At 41.2% G+C, this 23,846-nt stretch overlaps 1 protein-coding gene, 1 long non-coding RNA gene and 1 other non-coding gene across 15 annotated transcripts in view; 1 reads left to right on the plus strand and 2 right to left on the minus strand.

Moving 5' to 3' along the window:
* Positions 1–508: 508 nt before the first annotated feature.
* Positions 509–10,488, minus strand: EIF4G2 (eukaryotic translation initiation factor 4 gamma 2). 2 transcript variants are annotated; one of them, XM_040608022.1, is made up of 22 exons: positions 10,448–10,488; positions 10,073–10,183; positions 9,799–9,864; positions 9,271–9,396; positions 8,772–8,874; positions 7,964–8,095; positions 7,808–7,874; positions 7,573–7,724; positions 7,032–7,142; positions 6,372–6,455; positions 6,189–6,287; positions 5,817–5,958; positions 5,564–5,724; positions 5,017–5,130; positions 4,093–4,218; positions 3,760–3,864; positions 3,451–3,666; positions 2,963–3,221; positions 2,542–2,746; positions 1,869–2,080; positions 1,628–1,749; positions 509–1,340 (listed from the first exon to the last, which is right to left on the minus strand). In XM_040608022.1, the coding sequence occupies exons 1-22, from the start codon at positions 10,471–10,473 to the stop codon at positions 1,275–1,277; spliced, it is 2,805 nt and encodes a 934-aa protein (XP_040463956.1). In that variant the 5' UTR covers positions 10,474–10,488; the 3' UTR covers positions 509–1,274. The 2 variants fall into 2 exon arrangements, with proteins under 2 accessions (XP_040463956.1, XP_040463958.1); XM_040608024.1 differs by lacking the exon at positions 5,017–5,130.
* LOC121095278 lies at positions 4,807–4,975 on the minus strand. Its single transcript, XR_005830049.1, has one exon. It is a non-coding gene; the product is annotated as a small nucleolar RNA SNORD97 (small nucleolar RNA).
* Positions 10,489–12,421: 1,933 nt separating the features above from the next.
* The window catches only part of LOC121094466, a 261,158-nt gene continuing 249,733 nt past the window's right edge, over positions 12,422–23,846 (plus strand). For 8 of the 12 annotated variants that reach the window (XR_005829849.1, XR_005829847.1, XR_005829846.1 and 5 more), the window contains exons 1-2: positions 12,422–12,616; positions 22,354–22,429. This is a non-coding gene — a long non-coding RNA (uncharacterized LOC121094466). Of the gene's footprint in view, positions 12,617–19,102; positions 19,229–20,832; positions 20,886–22,353; positions 22,430–23,846 lie in introns of those variants that run through there. The other 4 variants (XR_005829855.1, XR_005829853.1, XR_005829854.1 and 1 more) reach the window with 3 other exon arrangements.

Here is a 23,846-nt window from a genome sequence, read left to right on the forward strand (position 1 = left end):
GGGGGGAAAAAAAATCACTAGGGACAAGGTTCTAGGAAGTAAGATATTTTGAGTATTTAATAGATGACATTCCAAGCCTATACAATGCAACATTGAACTCTTTTCAGTTCTGCTTTTTTTTTTCCTTTCTCCTTTTTGCCAATTTGATTTGAGAAACAGGCAGCTAATAAGTCAGTGCCACTTGATTAAAGACATGCATGTGACCTGGGGAAGTTCAAAGCATTAGGAAGTTAAAAAGCACATACTCACTGATAAAACATACATTGGACCACAAGGCAAACTCCTACTATTACCTTCAGCACAATTTCTTAATTTTCCTCCTGTCACAGCAAATCTGTAGTGTCTAGTCTTGTCTGTGACGTTATTTCGAATTCACTTGCATATTAAGACAAGTGGTACATAAAGGATCTTAGGATGGTCCCAGTCTAAGTCAACTCCCACTGATGCTTCCGTTAAGTAAACTAGTCGTCAATCAAAGCTTTTCTACTGGGAGACATTCAGAAACAAGTCAAGTATCACAATGTTTATTGATAGATACAAGTATATAAAATCAGGGCATGAACATGTCTCGATAAATTAAGTAGACTTAATTTCAGTACTATAATAGAGGGACCAATTCAAATTTCTCACCATGTCATGTTTCACACCCACAAAAACCTCTTCCAAAAGGGCATTAAACCATCTCCTCAGCTGATCAGTTTTTGTGCAAGTAAACTGTTTCTTTTTAAAAAAAAAAGACTTGTGCACTTGCCCAGGCTCAAGGATATTAAAACCTAGCACATAAAGCCCATTACTAGAGGTAGAAATACAGGCAATATACTATTACGGCAACAACCATCGATTACAGTTAAGGATTCTCTGTAACAACCAAATGGATAATCAAATATTGCAACAACTCAAGTATTACACTGAGCAAAGTGCATTTCTACAGTATTCAGTGTTGCTATTCAGTTTTCTAACTTAAAAACAGCCTATGATAACTGGCAGCAAAGAAGACCCTTGCAACAGACTGCTTCTGCTCGAGAACTTATGATGTAATTATTGCATGCTGCTAATACACTGTTACCTAAACATTAAAGATACTCTAAAATATTTTTATTGTAGACTATTAAGACATACTACAAAAACCTTTTGCAGAGGATATCCTATTGACATACTTCTGCTTTAAATATTGTGAAACATTACAGCGGAATGAATTTTCGCAGTGGTTAGGTCAAATGCAGTTACATCATAGCAACAGTATGTTTGCACAATTTAAGGCTTTGGCTGGTTCTTTAGTCAGCTTCTTCTTCAGATTCTTCTTCTTCAGCAGTTTCCAGCCAGGTTAGCCACTGGTTTACCTGCATTTACATAAAATGGGTTTAAGGGAGCAGGAATTATTTCCCCACTGTATACTTCTGCAAAACACTGCTCCCCCCTGCCCCCCAAATAATTTGAAACACCTTTCAGCCACACTCAGCACTAGATGTACGTCTCTAGTTACAGATGTAGTTTAACTTGCCACACTCCTTTCTAGTGAAATGCTCCATAACTAAAATACTAACAGTCTTTTAACACTGTCTGAAAGTATTCTCAAACACTCAAGCCCAGCAGAGATCACAAGTGTCCTTAATATTAGGAAGTTTACCTGGAATAAAGCTTTGCCTTTCCCTGGAAACTCTTGAGTAATATCTTCCTTCCATGCCAAGAAAGCTTCTTCTTCAATGATCTCCATGTCATAGAAATGAACAAAGAAGCGCAGTAACATGCCTGTGGAAGTAAATTTGAACTTCCATTAGCTTTATGGCCTTCTGAACAGCCTAGCTGAGTAAGAAACCGAAAGCCATGAATACTCAAGTTAGATTTCAGCAACATCTTGATGTGCATACCTTTTGGAAAGTTATTGTTGTAGCAGTGCACCTGGAGTGCATATAAAGCACTCACTTGCAGATCAACATGGTCATGGAGAAACTTCTGCATTACTGGTTTGAAGGAAAGAAGCAGTTGTTTTTCCTGCTCTAGCTGCTCTTTAGATGGAGCAGATGAAGAATCCGATTCGTCACTAGGTGGGTTTACTTCACTAGAAATATACTGCAAGAAACTGAACAACAACAACAGTGAAGCTCTGAACTTCAGCTAGATTTCATGTTCTCAAAAACACTGAGTACTGTCAAGCTCAGTTTACTAGCCATTACTAAAAACGCCTTCCTGCTTTATCAGCAGTTAAGTGCATGCACAGCAGATCAGTATTGTGGCTGACTGTGCAGAAGCAAAACTAGGATTTCTGTGGTGCTCACAGTTCTGAAACATTTTTTTTAAAAAAAGAATACACAGGTATAGGTTTCTTTCTGAGGAGAAGCTACACTTCACTGATCCAAGCCCGGAAACTTACATTTCTTTGTAAATACAATGGGTGCTTAATACAAAGGAAGTTCACTCCAAACAATTTATCTCCCTTCATACTCTTTCTGTACAGAGGTACATGTCAGCCTTTACAGAGTCAGTGACTTACTGGTAGCTTAACAAAATACATGCCTGAGCTAGGTCAGGATAGTATCTCACCTGGTCATCAATATATTCACAAATCCTTTATCTACATGAAGTTTGGGTGAAATGTTATCTTTAATCCACTTGTAGATGGCTTGAGGGGATGGATCCGATTTTATTTGCTTTAGCAGTTCCTTCTCCAGTTTCAGAAGTGGGAACAAGAAACTAAGCCCCTTCCCTTCTAAGATCTCCAGCATGCGGTCCTTGTTCTGGTCAATTTCTGACAAGACAGACAGACACACTTCAGCACCAGTGCTAATCAAATCTATAATCAATGGTTCATAGGTCTAAGCACCTCTTGAACACCATTCCTAAGGAAGCTTGACAGCTGATTGCATCTAAACACCACTATGTTATTTTACTCTGCTGTTAAAGAACCCTGCAGTAGCGCATACACTAACACAAGGTATCATAAGAGCCATGTGATAACTCTTACCTGGTAACATTTTCTGCATATTCACTTTGCTTTGTTGGAATAATTCTGTTAGCCATTCACGATCTTGTAACTTAGCTAACTGCTGAAGGCAGAGCAGGAAGAGAGGGAAATGGGTGCCACTTTCCAGTGGTTGAGCCAGTTCGGAAATGCTCACCAGTTCTGAAATAATGGCACGAGCTGCAAACTGTGCTAAGTAGGATTTCACCAACGGGATGTCCACCTCCAGTTTGGGGCACTGGTCCAATACATTCAGGAATGCCTAAGAAATGGTAAACACACAAGTTAATAAGGTATCTTGGAATTTTGTTGTGCGCAATACTACTACATAGGAGCCCTATGTTTCTTTTCTGCGTTATATCCCTTTGCCAAGAGCTTCCCCATTTTTGTTACATCCACAGGACTTAGAAAACTTTACATCCTGTCTTTGTGCAAGCTAAACACCAGGAACAGACCACCAACAAGGACAGCAGCCTATCAGACTGCAGTACCTGCATGAAGTTGTCACTTGTGGCTATTCCCTCCTGCTTGAGCAAGCTGATCAAAGTACTTGCTTTCTCTTTGTCTTCGTCTGATCTATCTAGGGATTGAATGATTACTTTGCTCAACATCTCAGGAATGAAGTGTTTTGGAGCTCTCATCTCTCTCACAGTATTGACAGCATCATTAGCATTTCCATTGTTCAGATACTCAGTCACAACAGCTTCCTAGAAAAAAAAAAGCCTAGTTAAAACCATACATGCATTTTTTTAAAAAATATACACACCGCTTTAAGCAGCACTATTACATACTTAACTTACAGTTTGTTTAAGTAGCTCTTCTTTAGAAGGAGGTGGTTTCTTGGTGGTCTTTGCAGGCTTTTCTTGTATAAGTGGTGGATTTGTTTTAAGACCAAGTTGAGGAGGCTGAAAAACATACCAGAATTTGTTTTTTTGCAGTACACCTACCTACATTTACGTGAAGTTTAAAAACACCAAACAGATACAAAGGCAGATAGCAGCCAGATTAGTTTCATATTTCTGCTTTGTGTAGTGACACTTGTCTCTCCCCTCCCCTATTAGAAACCGATCCAAGTCTTACATGCATGAAGAAATCAAGCATGGCCAACAAAACAGAGCAATTTTAGTATTTACCTGTCCCAAAGGTGGTGTCTGAGTGCGTGGTGGTTGAGCACTGGGAGGAATCATAGTTATCTGGGGCTGAAGCTTTGGCACTTGGTTTTTATTCATTAGAAAAGACTGAGCAGGTCTCAGGCTAATCTGTAAAGAGATAAGTCAGGAAAAAAAAGACCTCAACTGTTTCAAGTATTCCAACCAAGTATACACAGCCATGGACTCGCAGCAACCAACCCCACCAAAGCATGACTTGTTCACTCAAATACAGATTAAGCCACATGTGTACTGTGGGCTTAATTCACCCACAAGCATGACTATGAATCACAACTTGCTGCAAATTACTGGTATTTAATTCCATTGGTATCAGTATCTGGAATTGCTCCTTTTAGATGCAGTATGTTAGAGACCCAAGAAGATACTTTGCATATTTGCTGATGTATTTCAGAGGCAAGATAAAACTCTACCAATTGCTCAGAAATCAGGATACAAGTCTGATTTCTTGTATCACTCAAAATAACAATGCAGTTTACTTTGTGTTTGACATTTTTCTTATTAGCCAGTTCTTAAAAAAAAAAATAAAAATTTAGCCTGGTCCAGCACTTCATGGTTTCTAAAATTTAGGTTTCTCTGAAGTTTTAATTAAATGTATTGTTATCAATATGATGCATGGGAACTGATGTCAGAGTAGTGTTCTTGGGGAGGTGTGGGGGAAGGAAGGGACACCCCAAGAAATTGCCCTCATATCTCAGTCTTGCTCATAGGACGCTGGACACCCTAAGAAAAGTGAGGGGTAAGGTGAAAGAGGAAGGGACAAAGAAGAGGAGGAGGAGGAGGAGGAGAAGGAGAAAGAGTTCCAGCATTAGTCCTCATAATAACGCGTCTTGCTATAATCATTGGGCAATATTTAGAATAGGCTTTAAGTAATGTAGGCATGTAATGTACCTCATCTGCATTAAGCTGTCCTTTCTTAGAAAACCGAGGTGGCATATCCTTCGACTGTCCTTGTTGCTGGGATAAGAGTCCCTGATTCTGGTTATGGTAGAGCTGGCTTTGCCCCTATTTCAGAAAGGGAGATATAGAGAAAGAAGTGCAGATGATGGAGTGGCGTACATCATATGGTAAGTAGTACCAGAGGGACCAGAGGAACAAAGATTCTATTTGCCAGGAAGGGAGAAAGAAGGAGCAGGGGTGGTGGGAGAGTAGCACCTATCCCTAAAAACAGGGCTATCTTAAATAAAACACACCATTCTGACCCACCAAAGCCACATGCACCTTTTCTTGCAGTAAAAAAAAAAAAAGTGTATTCCTTGCATCTCTTGCACAATTTAAAAAGTGAGTTTAGAATTTTTTTGTATCAGCTGAGTATCAGTTCTTAATCAGACTCAAATCTGAGAAGTCTTTCAATATAAGCAGACTACAATCCATAACATACGCATCTGTAGAAGAGCTTCTAAAAAAGCTGAAGTCATGCCATGAACACCCTCCTTACCTGACTTTTCAGAAAAGATTTGCCTAGTTCTCCAAACTGGGATTGAGCAGAAGGCATGAGGTGACCCCCATGGCCATTAAAAAGTTGGTTTGAACGATGGCGTCCCATGGTGGGTGAAAATCTGTCCTGAATAACCCCTGGACCAGTACCAATTCCACTACCTATATTATAAAAGGGAGACAAAAGACAATTTTAGTTCCTGTTTAACACAGTACAGCCACAGTCACCACCCAGCCCTGCAGTTTCAGGGTACCTGGCATTTGTCCAAACATATCAGCAAGCCCTCCGAGTGGGTCCCTGTCAAGTTTCATCCTGGGTGGCATAAAGGGTCCCTCCAGAAAGAAGTCACTTCTCATCCCTTGAGACATAGGAGCAGGAATAAAAACTCCCAGATCCTTTAAAACAGGAATTATAATTTTGGTCAGTTTGGAGCAATAGCCTCTCAGGAAGTCAAGTTTTTAGCCCTGAACTATGTAAGTCCATCTGATTTTAACCCGTAACTCCTTACTGTCATACTCCACTCTAAGAACTAGTCTTAGGAGCACAGCCTAAGTTTTATGACATGGAGTATAAACAGCATAAGGATCCACTTAACACTTGAGCAGAAGCCAAGCACAAGACTTACTTTTACTGCATCTTGACGGATTTGATTGATAGTCTTTGGTCCATTGTCAAGAAAAGCTTTGCGAGGAACCCAGTTGTGTTCTCTCAACTCCACAGTATCCTTGGAACATAACAGATTATTAGCAAAGGATTCAAGATAACTTTGTGACAAAAAAGGAAGTAGTAAGCCATTTTATCACCATACCTGCAGCAGGAAACGAATCCTTGCTGGCAATTCCTTACTTGACATCAAGGAGCGCATACGGGCAAAGTACTGATCCATTAAGGACTGGGAGAACAAAAGTGTGTTACAAGTTAAGGGCTAAATATATCAATGTCTTGATTATTTTTAGGAAAGGTGACCACATTCAAGACAGATATCCAAGATCAAATAATAAACCAGACTGCCCTTTCCTGCCATGTCAGTGTCCTTGATGGTAGCAGAGCTTAAGGAAAGCCTGAGACATCTCATCTGAGTCAGAGATGACAGCCTGCCGAATTCTCATTACTATGACACCACTTCAAGTTTACATTCAGAACTCACAAATCAAAGCCTTGCCATCTGTCAGATCACCTAGCTGTGTTCAGAACACTGTTATTCACCACATCTTTTCAGGTAGCATTTAGGAAACAAGTCTCACTTGTATGACCTCCTTATGTCCGTAACTGCACTCTGGAAAAACATTTAAACCCATTTTGAAGACTGGCTCCTCTTGCTATCAAGACCTTGTACTCTTGCTTTCTGAAAATCACAGCCTCAATGTTGTACTCATCAATACGATGTTCAGTACGCAATGTTCAGGCAGCTAAAAGTCTTGGCTATAGACTTTCACTAGCTTAATGGCTGCAGCAGATATGCACATACCTTGGCTTTTGCATGGTCTAATCTAGGTCCCACTGTCCTCATTATCTGACAGAGGCACTCCAAATCCTCCCCCATATCTTTGAGTTGGACTCTCTTCTTCTTTTCCAAAAGCTGGAATATTAAAGGAGAATTGGCCATTTCAATGTATTATAAATAACAGTAGATAGTAAGTGACAATTTTATACAGACACACACAGAAACCTTTCATCTTCTCTTAAGGACAAATGGACTTGAAAATTGGTTTTGAAGACTTGCTATCTCAAGTACTTATTACTCATACATATATGTGCTTTATAGTAGCTGTGATACTTCTGTCTAGGCCAAACTACATGGAGACAATTCCCATGGCTTTGAACACAGCCAACTGTACTTGTTCATCACACTAAGATCTTTCATTTCAAATAGCGGGGGTTAGATAATTGACAGGAAACATTTTTGGGGCATTTTATGTTCCAAGATTCCTAGAGCAGCCTAAAAATTTAAGTTTTTTAGTTTAGAAGTCCTATTTTGTTCTTTGCCCCCACCCAATCTGAATACTCACTGTTTTGATGCACTTATGAAGGATAGATTCATGAATAAGATCAAGCTTGCCAAGTTCTCCAATGAATTTGATGTTCCCCAGCATCTTGATCTTGGCAATGGCTCTCTGTTCCTCCTCCTCAGGGAGGAGGGGACCATCGTGCTTATCATAGACTGGAAAACAAAGAAGCATGTTTAACATGGCTGTGAAAAGAAAAGGTAAGTAAGTTCCATATTGAAATGGTGTTAAAGCTTACTATCAACATTTCTGGTTCGGTTTTCAAATTCATCTTGAAGTTTAGATATTAGGAGGCGTCTGAATGTCTAGGAGAAGAAAACAGAACACTTGAGTCCATCAGTGCAACTATATATGCCAGCCAAATTTATTACTCCAGGTTGAAAGATATACTCACTGTGCTTTGCTTCTGTCCTGGATGACTCTCTGCTGATGGGCCATCAAAGTTGGGTGCATCTTCTGCCAGTCGCAGACATAGTTGAGCATACAGTGAGCTATACTTGGGCTCTTCAAGGGCTTTGTCTACGATCTAAATACAGCGATTCTGAGTGAGGTTTGACATAGTAATATGCAACCATTATCAGAAAAGTAAGCTGCAAGACACACGCTGCAGTATTACCACTCTATGTGATCTACAACTCTTTTTTGGCCATTTCAAACACACAGAAATAGTGGATTTTACATTAACACTGATCTTAAATGCTGAAGGCAAAGGAAAGAAGCTGTTCTATGCTACTGGATCCTTAGCCAACATGAGACAAATTTGAAGTTCAGCATCAGAACACCCAAGTCAGGATGGCCAATCTGATCTCAAGATTAAACAAAGTGACATGACAGTTAATGATCGGTGTACCAAGAGGTCACCTGTGGTAGCTTTTCCAAGACCATTAGGCTTGTTTATCAGCGTAACACTAAGAGGGGAGGCCAGGAAGTTGAGGCTGCTGACAAACATCTTCAATTAAAAAAATAAATGCTTGTGACATCTAATGACTCCTGAGACTTCTAAAACTCAAAGTTTAAGAGTATTAGGTCTACTTCTTCCTCAGTATATCCTTTTTGCACAAAGTAGGAAGGGCATTTCTGTAGGTCTGGATCATTAAACATTGCATTAGCCCTGTTACTTCTGCATCCCATTAAAAACAGACAACCCTTTTTGTTTTTAACATGCAAGAAAATTGTAGTTCAAAGAAATGCAGCCAACATACCAGCAGTATGACCCCTTTTAGGATGAGCTTAGATTCTACACCCACATTGAGGAGCTCAAGGCATAGCTTGTCAAACTTTTCAGGAGTAAGCTTATTTAGTATGCTGAAGAGGAACAAACAAAAACAAGAATCCGTAAGATACTGCATGTATGCTACAGCAGAGTTTAGACCCAAATCTACCTTTACTTCTTGATTGAATCTATTAAATAAAGATTGAAGACTTATACGTTCCACTCTGCTCTTTTTCTGAGGAGGTATTTAGAATGCAAAATACTATCAGCAAGTCCAACCCTCTCACAAGAATTACTTCTTAAGTGTTTGCTGCTCTGGCCTATCAGTTTCTGCCTTTCTTCCAAAGAGCACCACATGGCCCCCACCCCCAGAACTTGAGACCCATGTGTCTTCCTTTTCTCCAGCCCATTTATTAGAGATGTATGTTGCTGAATTTAACAGTACAGAAAGAAAAAAAACCCCAAAAAACATTTTATGACGAGCTTACCCTCTTACTTTCCTGAAGATTGCATCATGTCGTTCTTTGTCATTTGCGGAGTCGTCATCTCGTCTAGTGCTTCGTGAAGGAATCCATTTCTGAGCGTTTTGCCCTGGGGTTTTCCCCAGGAACTCGCTATAAAATTTTAGGAATGGTTGTAAACCAGAAAATTTCATAAACTGACCTTTTAAACTTTCAGTATTGCCTTACTTAGGCTAACTCTGTTACTAGCTTTTTTAAGCGCATGCACTTAACCCTGCCAACACCACATCTCTTTAGAAGTATTCACTTAATACAGCCACTCAAGAAAACCCTCTGAACTTCTAAAGCGAAATGCATGAGATAAGTCTGCACACCTCCTATCACTCTGAACAGATCATATGCTATCCTGCCACAGACTGGAGCACATCAACACATCATGAACTCCGTAGATATTCCCAGTACAGCTTTAAAGATACTCTATTTTCAACTCCATATCCACCACAAAGCATTCTCTGGCTTTAAAATCATGCCAAGGCAAAAAGCACGATGACATACCTGTTGCTGGCAGTCTTGGGATAGTGCTGAGGTGCACCCCTACCACCTCCTCCGCCTGAAGAAGCACTGTTAATTAAAAACAGTCATGTAATCTTATGTAATTCAAAATGCCCATGCTTTCAATTACATGTCAGTTTTGGTATAGAACTAGAACAAGTTTAAATTCTCCTTGAAAGACAGTTTCCACCGCCAAGTATTCAAACAAAAAGAAAACCCCAAACCAACCAATGAAGGGGCAAAAAAAAAAAAAAAGCAAAACCCAAAACACTAGTACCTGAAACGAGAAGCACCCCCTTCTGCAATCGCACTCTCCACTTTGGCGGCTTGACAACGAAGAATCTTCAAAAGAATAAAATTAAATTGACGGGGTGGGGAAAAACAAAACCTAGAAAGACAAATCAAGCATTCATATTATAGCTGTTTTACTAGCAGCCATAGTATCTAACTTACAATAAAAGCACAAACGTTTGTTAAGAGAATGGGAGCCCTGAAACACTAAACTTCATAAAAGGTAGGAAAACTTATTTATGCAATACTGACTACACTCACAGGAAGCTCAGTTTCACCATTACAGCCACGTTTTCCAACGAGGGTGAGGGAGGAGAGACAAGGGAATCAGTGATTGAGAAAGTAAGAACCTCGAACTTACCGTCCACGCCCCAGAAGCACTTGCATTACAAAAGAGCAATTTTTTCTCTAGTACAGCATGATTAAATGGTTCCTTTATTGATACATTTTACAAGCTATGAGCGGAATGTGACTGCTTTGTCTCGAGAAGCAGATCACGAAACGCGCATTTGGCGTAGCAGCAGTTACGTACTCTACAGTCAAGTCCAAACGGCTGATTAAGCTACCAAGTAACTGAAGTAACATCGGACCTCTGCACCACAAGTTTTAGTTTGCAAAACAGCAGCGAGAAGAAAGCGTCACCGCACTGCTCACACAGCAGAAAGCTGATCTCGGGGATAGGACCGCCTGGGGAACACGGAGGGAAATGCCACCCACGGGCATTTTGAGGCTCCACCACAGGCTGGCCAGAGACATGGGGATACTGGGCACAGAGTCATCTCCTGGGAAAGCCGGCCTGAGGAACGCCGAGCAGAGCGCGCCTCTCGCCGTTCAGGCGGCGGCCCCCCCGCAGACCCCGCACCCCGACAGCGGCCGGTCGCCGCGGCGCCAGCGCGGGCACGAGGAACGGCTCCCAACATGGCCGCCGCGAACAAAAGGGCTGCGGGAGCGGGAGGGGCGCCCCCCGCAGGAGGCAGGCGCTACCCTGCCGCATGGAGCTGGCGGCTCCGGCCGCACCGAGCCCCCCCCCGCCCCTTCCCCCACCAGGCGCCGCCCGTTTCCAGGCTCAGGCGCCGCCAGGAGCCCGGCCGGCTCTTTGTTCTCCGCCAGGGAGGCGAGCACGCTCCGCTCCGAAGCCGGCGGAAAACGGCGCCACCCGCCCCGGGCCGCGAGGGAGGGGGCAGCGGTCGGTGTCGCCCCGCATCGCCCCCCGGCCTCGAGCAGCGCCTTCGCTTTACTCGCCGCCTCAGCCTCAACAGGAGACATGGGTGAGGCTGCTGCCAACATCACGGCCCCTCGGCAGTCCGCTCCCCCTTCCACGGGATACAGACACAGGGATAAATGCACCACAAAAACATCCCACCCCTACAAGAAACCACTAAAACCCCTCGCCACCGACTCTTTCGGAACAGACAACTTCCACACCACCACCACCCCCCCGCTCCCAGCAATGCGGATCCTTAAAGATCCCAAAAAACCGCAGCAGTGTACCGAGACTACTCCCCTCCAAGGGCAAACCTCTCGGGCCGCCGGGCCCCCAGAGACCGCAGCAAGAGACAGGACCCTGCAGCCGATCCGATCCCCCAAAGGACATTACCCGACCTCACCTCCCCCGCTGCAGATACGCGGCTCTAAACTCAAACGCTTCTGCTCAGCTTCCCCTCCGCGCCTAGCGGGGGCTGGCAATCTCCTCTACCCCTCCGCTTAGCGCCCGCGCTATCCCGAACGCGAACAGCGGGAACGGCCGTCGACGCGAGCCGCCATTTTGTGCGGTAGAAAACGAGAAGCCGACGAGAAAATGGCGGCCACTTCGGGCCGCCGCCATTTTAAGCTGCAGCTGCAGCAGTACCCATTCCCTCCCAACCCCCAGAGCAACTCTCCCGCCGCTCCCGCATTTCTCACCTTCCCTAAGGCCTTGTCAGCTTCCCCGGGTCCCGGCGGCTACCAAGGGCAGGGGAAAAGGCAAAAGAAGGGGGGGGAGGGGAAGGGAGCCGGGGACCGGGGCTGGGGAGGGGAAGGGGGGAGCGCGCGGGACAGGGCGAGTCTCCGAGTCACCACAGCAGAAGCAGCAACCCAACACTTCCCTCCGCCACCTCCATAGAGAGCCGGCTCGCTGCCGCGTCTAAAGCGCACCGAGGCAGCCCCACTAACTTTATTACCCTTCACGCAACCTAGCCCACCTCTCTCCAGCAGCCGCCAATCGCCGCCAAGGGCTCCGCCCGTCTTGCCAATCACAGCCGAGAAAGGGGGTGGCCTTAAGAGCTAAGTGGGCGGAGGAGGGAGGAAGTTTGGTTGAACTGTGCAACCGCCGCAGTGCAGCATCCGTATTCGCGAAAGCCGTTACGCCACGGGCTTGGCGGTAGGGCCTAGGAGGGAAGGGAAATTTGCGCAAGTGGCGTACCCGGTTAATGGCGGCAGTTTGGCTGCTACTCTCCTTCGCTGTTTGCTCCTGTACTTCAACCATCACAGAGCCCCAGTTCTAGAGGCCTAGAGTGTGAGTTACAGTTGATCCTGCCACGTTCTTGGAAAGGTAGTTTAAGATGTGTGTTCTCGTAAGGTTTTTTGGCTTGTCTTTATTTATTTATTTATTTAATACATTTATTTAAGGCTAGGTTTCCCTTCGGGCAGACCACATTTCAAATTTGGTTGAGGTAAAAGATTAGCTGATTATGGGCTGTAGTCCTGAGCTTGCAATCAGATCCGAAGGAGGAGACTTGCCATTCGTGCTCCAAGAGCCTGTCTGTACGGATCCGATTTCAGGTTTGCTTTCTGGGTTTGGAAACTATTTCTCTCTCTGCATGTGCTTCTAGGTATTAACTGGCCGGTCCATGGCAGGGTGTCCTCCAGGCAACCCATGGGCAACCAGGATTCCTGAGAGACATTTTCATGTATTTGTCATGCTAAGCACACAGCTGGTGGGGTTTTCTTGCTCCTGCTCAGTTTAACAAAACAAAGATGGCCAGGCTTTTAGCTGTAGGTGGAAGTTTGAGTCGAGGGAGACTTCCAAAGGCTCGGCAGTGTGAGGTTTTATCCTTTTAACGTCAGGTCTCAGGCCCTGATCGTCACTGAGGTAGCAGCTACCTGGACTTGCCAAAGATTAAAACTTACTTGTCCTAGATGGGGCAGGACAGAAAACAAACTCCACAAACCTCCACATCTGCTTTGTTCGTGCATACGCCTTCCGCTTTCCGTTTGTATGACTCATAATTCAGATGACTGGGAGAAAGTGATACATGTAATAACTCTTGAACCATATAGACGGCAAGTCCGAACAAATGGTATTGCAGAACTTATAGTTTCCCAGAGCCAACCTCATTCCTAATGCTTTCAACACAGTGTGCCACAATGTCCCAAGGGTTATATAAAACCTAAAGGCTGTCATACATCTTCCATTGCATCTTATCTGGGATGAAGTTTGTTCAATATAGGTTTCCCCACCTTGTACCCATAAGCACTAAGGACAGTTTACTTATCAGATTGTGTCATGAAAAATCTTGAATAAACTACCTGGAACTAAGTTTTGAGCACATACATGTTGCATAAGGGTGAACATAACTGTGACAGGTATTTGTCATACCGGAATTTTTATATAATGACACTTTCCTGCATTTAACAATGGTTATATTACTGTGGGAACTTGGACCTCACATACGAATCTGCAAGAACAGCACTGTGCAGAACTCCATTGAAATCAATGGGATCCAGTTTGAAAGAAAGGGGTCAATGGGCACAGAGGGAACAGCTAAGTCAACAAGATTTAAAACAATATTAAAACCAGTTAATATTCTTGAAATGGACATTCTCAAGTAAAAAGTAATAAAATACTTGCAAATATTAAAAACGGAAGTGAAAGCAAGGATTTTATTTTGCATTGGATGGCAGCGTATTCTCATGCAGTGCTTCCAGCATAAAGCATTCCAACACCATTTAGGGCAGAGACCCTGGAAGTGAAATTCAGGAGAATTTGTCTTTTTCTTTGGGGGGAGGGGAGGTGGACGAGAGGAAAAGGAGAATAGAATGGAAAACCTGCAAAACACAGTAGGTACATATTGACATTTTTTGTTTATTGTAAAGCATACCATAAAATACTTATTACCATAACAACAGAAAAACCCACAGCATTTGGTTGTTATGAGAATAGCAGCAAAGATCGCTGTTTTCTTAAAACTGTAATTAGTTTTTTAGGACTGAATCTGGCATTATATTAAGACCAGCAGGATATATGCTATCCTGTAGCTCACACTGATTTTGACAGGTGGGAACCTAGGAAGTTTCTGCACTTGGCTGCTTTGCTCATAACTTCACATCTGTGCCACACTTTGTCAGCCTAATAGACCAGCTGCGCTAGTACAATTGATGAAGGCAATGAACTGTAGTACAGAGGACAGAAAAGATTGTGAAATGCCTTCTATTTTATATATCTCACCTACTTCTTAAATTCCATACACTATTGTGGCAGACACCATTATTCATGTCTGAGAATGTAGCAGCCCAATGGTTTATATGATTATTCAGTAACAAATTTACCTAATTTTTTTTTTAATTTGTCCCCTTGACTTCACAAAAATTAAAAAAAAAATATCAGCAAATGGAATTTAATAGTTAGCAGCTTCAATATCACCTTGTACCCATCGGTCACCATAGTGCATTGTCCAAATTACCCCCCTGCCTTTGTATTTTCCCCTTCTCCCTTCCACTTGCCCTGAACACCACTGATGCTTTAATTCAAATAAGCTGGTTTACAATTGACATAGTGGTTTAGACTGGATTTGTTTCTGCAAGTCTGCACTTGGAGAATCTATGGCTAATTCCTACTTGAGTGCACTGCCACTGGTTATTTGGAGGGGAAGGGTTGTCAGTGAAGTGTCATGAGGAACCTGCTGTGTTGCAGACTGGCACAGAAACAAGAGTTGCTGCCCCAGATGCAGCATCTAGCTGAGAGGAAGAGGAATGCCTCTTGCTGGGCATATGGCATAGCTCAGAATCTGGCCTGGCTGCTGTCGTCTACCAAAACAACCCACAAAATGTGGGAAAGGAGCTTTGCAGAACCGGGAGTTTTTCCTTACTATTGCCAAGCTGGAATCACTGTGACTTAACACTGTGTAGTAGGTTGCACTGCAGTGATTGCAAAGCTGAGTCCTGCTGGGTGGAGATTCCGGAGTGCTGATGACAGGGTAGCTGTAGCAGTGTGGCACTGTACCATCTCCAGTAAAAATACTGCATCTCATCACTGTACTGGTTGTGGATGTCGCTAGGCTGGGTTTTATGCAGAGTGCCCCATTAGTGTAGTACAGACATGCATATAATACGAACCAAAGCATTCATGTAGAGAGTAAGTAATTCACTGAAAATCCACACCCTAGTTTACCCAATGCTGATTTCTCCAACATAATCACCTCCTGCACCTTCTTACTTTCCAGAGAGTTTTTTCTGCCTGTCTTTTCGAAAAGTGAGCCTCATTTTTCTGCAAAGCCATGTATATATATATAGTTCCTGACCCATCCCATGAATAAAGCAGCTGACATGGAAATTGAACCAAACATACGGAGTTTTTCCTGTGACAGAAGTCTGTCTCAAGGAAAGCTGTGCTGTAGAAAAAAAAAAGGCCTGGGAAAAGTTAAAAAACAACAAAACCCAAAACCAATCTCAAAACCACACCTATATTTTTCATTTAAACAACTTTTTGGCATTTCTACTGAAGCAGCGTGCTCTTAACAGCAACCCTGTTTATACTGTGCAGATGCACTATTACAGGAATTGTTTGCATTGCCTTTTGGAAAAGTACACTAATAGTTATGTGCCTAATTTGTACAATATAGCATGGATGGTGTGAAAGTGTTGCAGAAGGCTATGTGATAGTTCTATACAGCCTTTTAAGTTGCAGAGTATATATTGGTATTAAACTTCTGAATATCTGTAGAGATGACTTAGGCTGATTTAGCAATACGCACTGAGACAAGCGCATTTCAACCCTTCTAAACATTGGTGGACTTCTAACCACCTGGGAGGTCACTTCTTTTTTCCTTTTCTTTGGAAAATCCTTTGCAGTACATTTCAGTGAGTCTTCTAATAAAACCAATGATTTTGCTTTCATCCAGTTGTCTTCTGAAATGCTGTTCCTTATACTTTAACTCAGCACCTGGATTTCCTGCTGCTCAGAACTGGTCCTTTATACTTTATCAGATAATTTTTTTTTTTAATTAAAAATATCTCCTTGTTATCTATTTAAGACCCCGAAGACTTGCTACATTTATTAAGTATAACAATTAGCCTGGCAGTTATAATCGCACAGGACTCTTACGATGGTTCTTTGTCAGAAGACTGGAAAGGTATTTGGGGTGTGAGTTTATAGTTAGCCAGTGAAAGCTGCCTGGAATGCTCGAGTGTCAAGAGATACTGATATTCCATCAGTGAATGTTTATACAAGCAACTAAGGAAAGTGAGGCAGTGCCGATAACAATACAGCTTGCTTTGCTTTCAGAGGCCTATTTAGAACAGGGAATATTTTTAGCTGATACAATTGTACTAATGCATAATCATCATAGCTTTCAAAGAAGATCGCATATGTATTCCCAGAATGGTTTGTGGAAAAAAAAACCAACCACAACCCAAACCCAACAGTGACTGTCTTCTCAGCAGGTCTAGTCCAATGAAACATGTAAGCTGCAAAATTTTTATGTTCTCTAGTCATCTGAAATGACAGATTTGTTCATATTCTTTCGCATCAGCAGAGTGAGCGTGCTGTACTGCAATGTTCCGTTTCTGACATTGCTTAGCACCAGATTAACAATAAAGAAAGCTTTAAAATTTATCATTTTTATTATTTGCCAAGACAAGAGCTTTTCTTTCTCCTAACCACTGCCTATTCTCGTTTGAATTACCTTAAAGCATGTATATAATGTGTAATTTTTACGGTTATTAGTATTTCAATTTCCTATGTTCATGTCTAATTTTGACATCTTTTAGGCCTCTCCAATAGCATGTCTTAGTGAGTTCCGTGGTTTAATTGCACAATGTTTAGAGAAGTAACAATCCTTGTATCAGTTTTAAAATTTATTGCCTTGATTCCATTGTAATCTGTTTACTTAAGTGGTTTTGTGGCCGTCATCTTGGATATGAAATACTTGTCATATTCATAAACACCTACTGGAGCTGAACACAAATTACAGTTGATTGAGTTGGAATAGCATCAGTGTCCTATAGCTGCATTGCATTACTCATATCTTTATAAAAATGTATTATTGATGAACTCAGAAGCATGGATTGGAAATCACTTAGGATTATTAAAATGCTGTGCTTGGTATTATCAAAATAATGTTGTATTATCTTTTCCATTGCAGAAAATGCTGTGTCATGGTTTGTGTGTGTAGGAAACACTAGGAATACCCTATAGAACATGTATATACTTTTAGTTGCTTGTAGAAAAGGGCTTTTGTTGGATGTAGTGAGCTACTCCTTGCTATTTGCCTTATTTTTCATGGGCAGAGCTACAGCGTCTCTTCTTACAATTTAAGGTAATATTCACATATAATAGTTATCAATGGTTGCCGTTAATACAGTTTTTATTAATGACAAAGGACAGCATTAATACTCCGGTAGGTTTCTGTAAGGGCCAGATTTTCTGTTATTTAGGGATCAAAGATGCACTTAAGCTAAAAAAAGGGTGAGGAAAAGCTACTTAGTGTTTTTCAGTCATCAAGAGGAAGCACAAATACAGGGAAATCGGGTTAATAGTTATAAATCCAGGTTGACCTTTTGGATGTCAGTAAAGTCCTTCTGTTTTCTCTTGTTAACAGTTTGAAAAGTTCAAAACCTTTCCTTAATATACAAAGATTATTATTTGCACATATGAGTGTGTTATTACAAACCTGTATTATTAAATTGGTTCAGGAACGTGAAACCATTAGATTACAATAAACAGCGTTTCCATTGTTTGCCCTCTGGTTCCCTTTATTACATCCATTCTAATTACAGTGTGTTAAAACTGTTTTTCATTTCTGTAGATTATTTTTATATTGGCATTCTGTAGTCCTTAATCCATTTAAAGCAAGTGCAGCTACTAATTGAAAGTATGTAGTTTTTCCCTATTTTGGTGAAATTGGTTTGTTTTCTAACAAAATTGCACGAAGGAGGCTTTCTTCCATTCGTACCCAAATTGTTACTTATACCTACTTCGGGAAGAGAATCGGGGAAGAGAACTGAAACCACTATCAGAATGTGACCTACATCAGCCCTAACATCTGAATATTCTCCGATCTTCAAAAAAAAGCTAGATCTGACTCTGAAGGTAGCTTTTATTAACCAGTAGTTATTTCTGGCTTCATGTGGCATGATTTTATGTCATACAGTAAAACTTAAGCAGGTCCAGAGGAGGGCCACAAAAATGATCAGAGGCCCAGAGCACCTCTGCTGTGACGAAAGGCTGAGAGAGTTGGGGTTGTTCAGCCTGGAGAAGAGAAGATGCCGGGGAGACCTGATTGTGGCCTTTCAGTGCTTAAAGGGGTTTATAAGAAAGATGGCGACAGATTTCTTTCAACAGAGCTGTAGCGACAGGGCCGGGGAGTAATGGTTTTAAACTGAAAGAGGGTAGATTCAGACTAGGTACAAGGAAGAAATTTTGTATGGTGAGGGTGGTGAAACACTGGCACAGGTTGCCCAGAGGGATGGTAGATGCCTCATCCCTGGAAATACTCAAGGTCAGGTTGGAGTGGGCTCTGAGCAACCTGGTCTGGTTGAAAACGTCCCTGCTCATTGCAGGGGGTTTGGACTAGATGACCTTTAAAGGTCCCTTCCCACCCAAACTGTTCTATCATTCTATAAAAATGTCAAATGTGTTCTGCAGATTGAAAATATTTAATTCTCTGGGGCAATACAACCCATTTCAGCACCACAGACTTAATTCCTATTAGCCAGCTCCACAAGTTTAGTGAACTTAAGAAACAAGTAATCATTAACAAAAGGTAAAAAGGACTTCAGAGATGTGTTTGGTAACATGATCCTACTTCTGTGGATTCTCTGTTGTGCAATTCTGAGTAAAAATGGGAGGTCTGAAAAAAAAAAGATAATGAAAACTTAGTTCTTTTGTGAGTTCTGAGCTAGTATTGGCCTTGCCACCTGGCAACAGCCTCAGGTGCAGCTGCGGGTATGTCATGGAGGGTTGCAAGGCCAAGGAGGGGGGGGGGGGGCATGGGGGAGGTAAGCTGTATGTATGCCTATTGTAAAATACCTGTAATCAGAAGCACTTCCAACTGGGGTGTTTTTTCCTGGATTTCCTTAGTAAAATAGAGGTGGGTTTCTGTCTGGGGTTTTTGTTTGTTTTGTTTTGATTGTTTTGGGTTTTTTGTTGGTTTTTGTTGTGTTTTTTTTTTAAAGTAATAGAATATGAATAAGCATAATTTCATACTAGGTAGTTATTCTGGTTAATATAAATGGTTTACTGTAATTATTTTGATTTTGCAAGGCTTCCAGACTTGGCATTTACACACTGTGTGTCTGAAACAGAAGTCACATACACTGAATCGGAAGTAACACATCTGCCCACAGACACGTGTTTGTTTCAGATGTGAATAGGTGGATCCCTAGATTGAGATGATACTGGGTTGAATTACAAAATTTTCTAGAGATTAAGTTCCTAGATAATTTCTGGTTTCAGCATTGTTCAGATACGGTGCGAGCTGAGCCTGCTGGGATTGAAGTATTTAAGACAGTGACATAAAACCCACTTGTGAGCTAATCAAAAACCTTCATTCCTTCTATAGGCTCAGTACTGCATTTTTAGCAAGTGGGACTCTGTTTAGGCCCTAAACAAACACTAAAGGATGTAGCCTTGTAGCTACTGACGTAATGTTAGTTTTATTAGGGATGAATTTGACTCAGCATTTTATCCCTATTGTATGCTTGATTGACTTGTTCATTGAATGCAGCACCTCCCCAAGAATTAGCTGAAAGCAGAGCTACAGGATGCTTGCTTCAAATATACTAACTCTGATTTTCATCTAGCTCCATTAGAAAATAACAGGTTTATTAGTGTTGTTTCCTAAATAATGTTGGTGGAAAAGCTTAAGAAAAATAGGAATCAGTAATTTAAGTTTAAAGTCTGTTCTGATTAAAGAAGACAGTTTGGTTTGTCCACCTTTGCAGATTACAAGCTACAGCAAACATTTGTAAGAGCTCAGCTTCTTACTCCTCTAAAGGGCTAAAGTACCTAGGGAAGCCAAAACACAAATACACAAATTATGTCAAAACTATTCCTGCCAATGGGTATTTCCATCCTCAGTTAGCTTGGTAAAAGCTTTCTGGTGTGCCTTACACTTGTCCTTCTCCTTTTGGGTCCTGATTTTCTTAAGTAATAAATACATTATTAGCTAGCTCCCTGTTCATCTTGGCTTCCAGGAACCACATTGTAAATACACTCACATTATGTCCTTTAGCAAACAGATATAGAATCATGATAGCACTGTGACAAATAGAAAGAGTACAAGGCTGAGGATGTTCAGCCGGAGAAAGCTTTGGAAGATGAGTCCAAATGCATAGGTTTATGGATTAATTGAAATTAGAATTTGGATACTTTCAGCTAGGTGTCTTAAATCACATTATTAAAGCACTTTCTAAGTAAATAATAAAAATACTCCAGTTAAACCATATTAATTTTGAGCAATAAAGAATGTCCAACTAGAAATATAGGATGGTATAACTGGTAATTTTGGAAGATAACTGAGATTACTTTTCCTGTTTATGCCTACATAGAAGCCACAGAGGAGAATCCAAGGACTTAGAGCAAAGCAGTTCACCTCATACAGGTAAATAAGGACTAAAGCCGTCTGCCTTTAAAGTGGAGTGAAACAATAGCTATATTTTGTGAGTCATTTTTCAGTACTCTAAGCTATGTTTTCCAGTTTCACTTTTCATGGCAATCGGAACCTGTAAGGGATTAATTTCAAGTAGAATATGTTAAAAAAACCCAAACCAAAACACCCCCCCCCCCCTTATTTTGGTAACACTAACATTTGCAAGAGGGAAAACAATTGGTACATTGCACCTTCACAAATATTAGTGATGTTGGCTATGGTGTTTGGGTAGACTAAAATTGGAAAAAAGATAATTTGTGCTTTATTTAGCATAAACTTAATTTTTGTTCTGCCTTTTATGTCTTTTCCCGACTTACATTTTCCTCATAAACAAAAGAAACAGCTTCTTTATTTTCATATTTGTGCCCTTCCGTTAACAGTAAAAATATAATGCACGTTTGTTTCTTTAGCAACAAATTTGGGTGCCATCCTTAACCTCTGTATTTTCCTAGCATGGACCATGGACACCATTACTTTCTTCATTGTAAGCATTATTTTCCAGGAAATAGATAATGAAGTTTGGTAGGCAACAGGTGTAGTCACATCAGTTGACCAAGATGAAGAAGAACTAGTACAAAGCTAGATTATATCATGGAAAGGAGATTATCTATCCTCCCTACCTCTAATCAATGAACGTTTTACTCTTCCTCTTTTAACACACAACTATATCTACAGATAATGCATTGCCAAGAGGGTCACTCACAGAAAAGAATTTCTTTAAGACTATGCTTAAAGGGACTGACGGTTGCTTTGCGCTCCATGAATTACTAGCAGGAGTGCAGAATGAAGAGGCAAGGCAAAGAAAGATGCCAAAACCAGTTATACTCCATTTGAATTGACTGGAGGTGAACTTTGGGTGCAGAGCGCTCCCCTTCAACTGCTTTTTCTTTATTATGTTAGCAAAAGTTGCAAAGCGGTAGAAGCCGAGTTACAGAAGACAGATTTTATCTGTAACAGGCTTCATCCTGCTCAAATTGTATCGTAACTGCTATAGAAACATAAGATAGAATAGAGGCAAAAAAACCCAACCCACCCAGACATGTACTCTGCCTTCTAGGAGCTATGCTTTGGATGCACCTTCTGAAGTCCTTTCTCTCCTCTTATCGAAGTTGAATAGATCCCCAGAACATTTGAACGTAATCTTACCTAGTTCAGGGCAGCCTCTTTACCCTGCCTTGAGCACCTGTGTGAAACCAGGACAGCAAATGTAACTCTGCTTACTGGAGATTGTCACTTCTGAATGGAAGTAAGAACAAAAAGCCTTTTAAAAGAAATTCTAATTCAGGTTCAGGTCCAGTGACTGCCCACATCTGCAGAAATACAGAGTCAAGTACAGCATTTGGAGAACTGATATTTGTGTTGCTGATATAGTAAACTCATCAGTGACTTACTCCAGTCTTACAGTGGTCTCTTTCTACAGATCTTTACAGGACAGATGGGTCTCACAAGTTTTCATCAAGATCAAGGATATTTGAACAGCAAACACACCCTAGTTGGTATGGCAAATTACTGTTTCTTTATTCAGTAAATTACTGCTCCTTTATTCAAACTGCTATTTCATTGATTTACATGTTTTAGGCAGAAAGAATCTAAAAGAAGTCTTCAGGCTTCTTTAAAAAAAATGAAAAAAAATATATGCAGGACATCACCATGATATTTATGTTTTCAGCTGTGATTTCATATAAAGAATATTATCTATGTATTGTAGCTGATGAAATTTAGTATCTCCCCCCCCCCCCCCCCCCCCCATCCCTGTAAATATTACCAAGAAGCATTCATTGTTTTCTTTGTGATTTAGCCAGCTACCAAGAAAAAGAGAAAAGGGAAAGCTTTTGCAGCTAGAAACTTTGCTGGAAAGTAAACAAACAAAACTGATGTCAGAAGCCTCATCCTCAGTCTTGCTAGGGCTGATCTTAAGAGGATTGGTTGGCACTGATGTTTCAAACCATTTGTTCTTCCACAAGAACAAAGTTGTCACTTCTGTCCCCTCAGAATTGCTGTCACTGAGCTCTTGAAGGGAAATGACTACTAATGCAACTAGGGCTGTGTGGAAAAAAAAGAACTGAGAACACCGCTGGCCTCCTTTTGATGTCAGTTGATGATCTGGCATCATATGATGCCATCTCCTCTGTATGGTGTTACAACCTATTACGGATAACAACTGTAATTAACTGCAATCTAAATAATTATGATCAGACTAGTATAATATTGGTTCTGCTTTCATGGACTGTTTTTTAAGAGGGAGATTTCAAAGGGATTTTCTTCAAGGACAACATCTTGCCTCACAGGTGGGATATGCCTGAGGTGTACCTGGCTAAGAGGACAACAAACACAGAAAGTGGGCTGGATATGCCTTTCTTACAGTGAGAGAGTGTAGCACTTGCTTTATCTCAATTTTGAGTATGGTTACTTAGGGAGTGTAAATCTTCAAATATGTAGATAAAAGTATACCAAGTACACTTGCATCAAAATGCCTTTTTTGTTATTCAGGTGCAGGATTTATGCAGGCCTTAAAATTACGAAGTTTCGAAAGCAATTTTAGAAATAGACAGTGAAAGCATGGTTTGTAGTTTGGGTGGTAAAAAAGGAAGAAGGTAAGACTACCTAAAGGAGTGTACACCATACTGACATCTAATTGAAGAAAGAGTGGCATTACTACTTTGCTTATGATACCATGAGTGGAATTTATAGTGTATTTGGCTTGATAGCCTTTGCTATTAGGCCAGACTGAAAAATGTTTAGGGCTACATAGAAGTCTAACATATGTTTTATTATAAAACTTGATTGCTAAGAAAGTGTCTTGGCTATTTGCTGATGTCTAATTTAGATAAAAATATAGAAAAGAGTAGTCACACTTCATCCAGGGGGTGTATAATTACTCACCAGAGCATCTCCTTTTCACATTCTTCACAC

This window comes from Falco naumanni, chromosome 10 (assembly GCF_017639655.2).
Source record: "Falco naumanni isolate bFalNau1 chromosome 10, bFalNau1.pat, whole genome shotgun sequence".
Taxonomy (NCBI): domain Eukaryota; kingdom Metazoa; phylum Chordata; class Aves; order Falconiformes; family Falconidae; genus Falco; species Falco naumanni.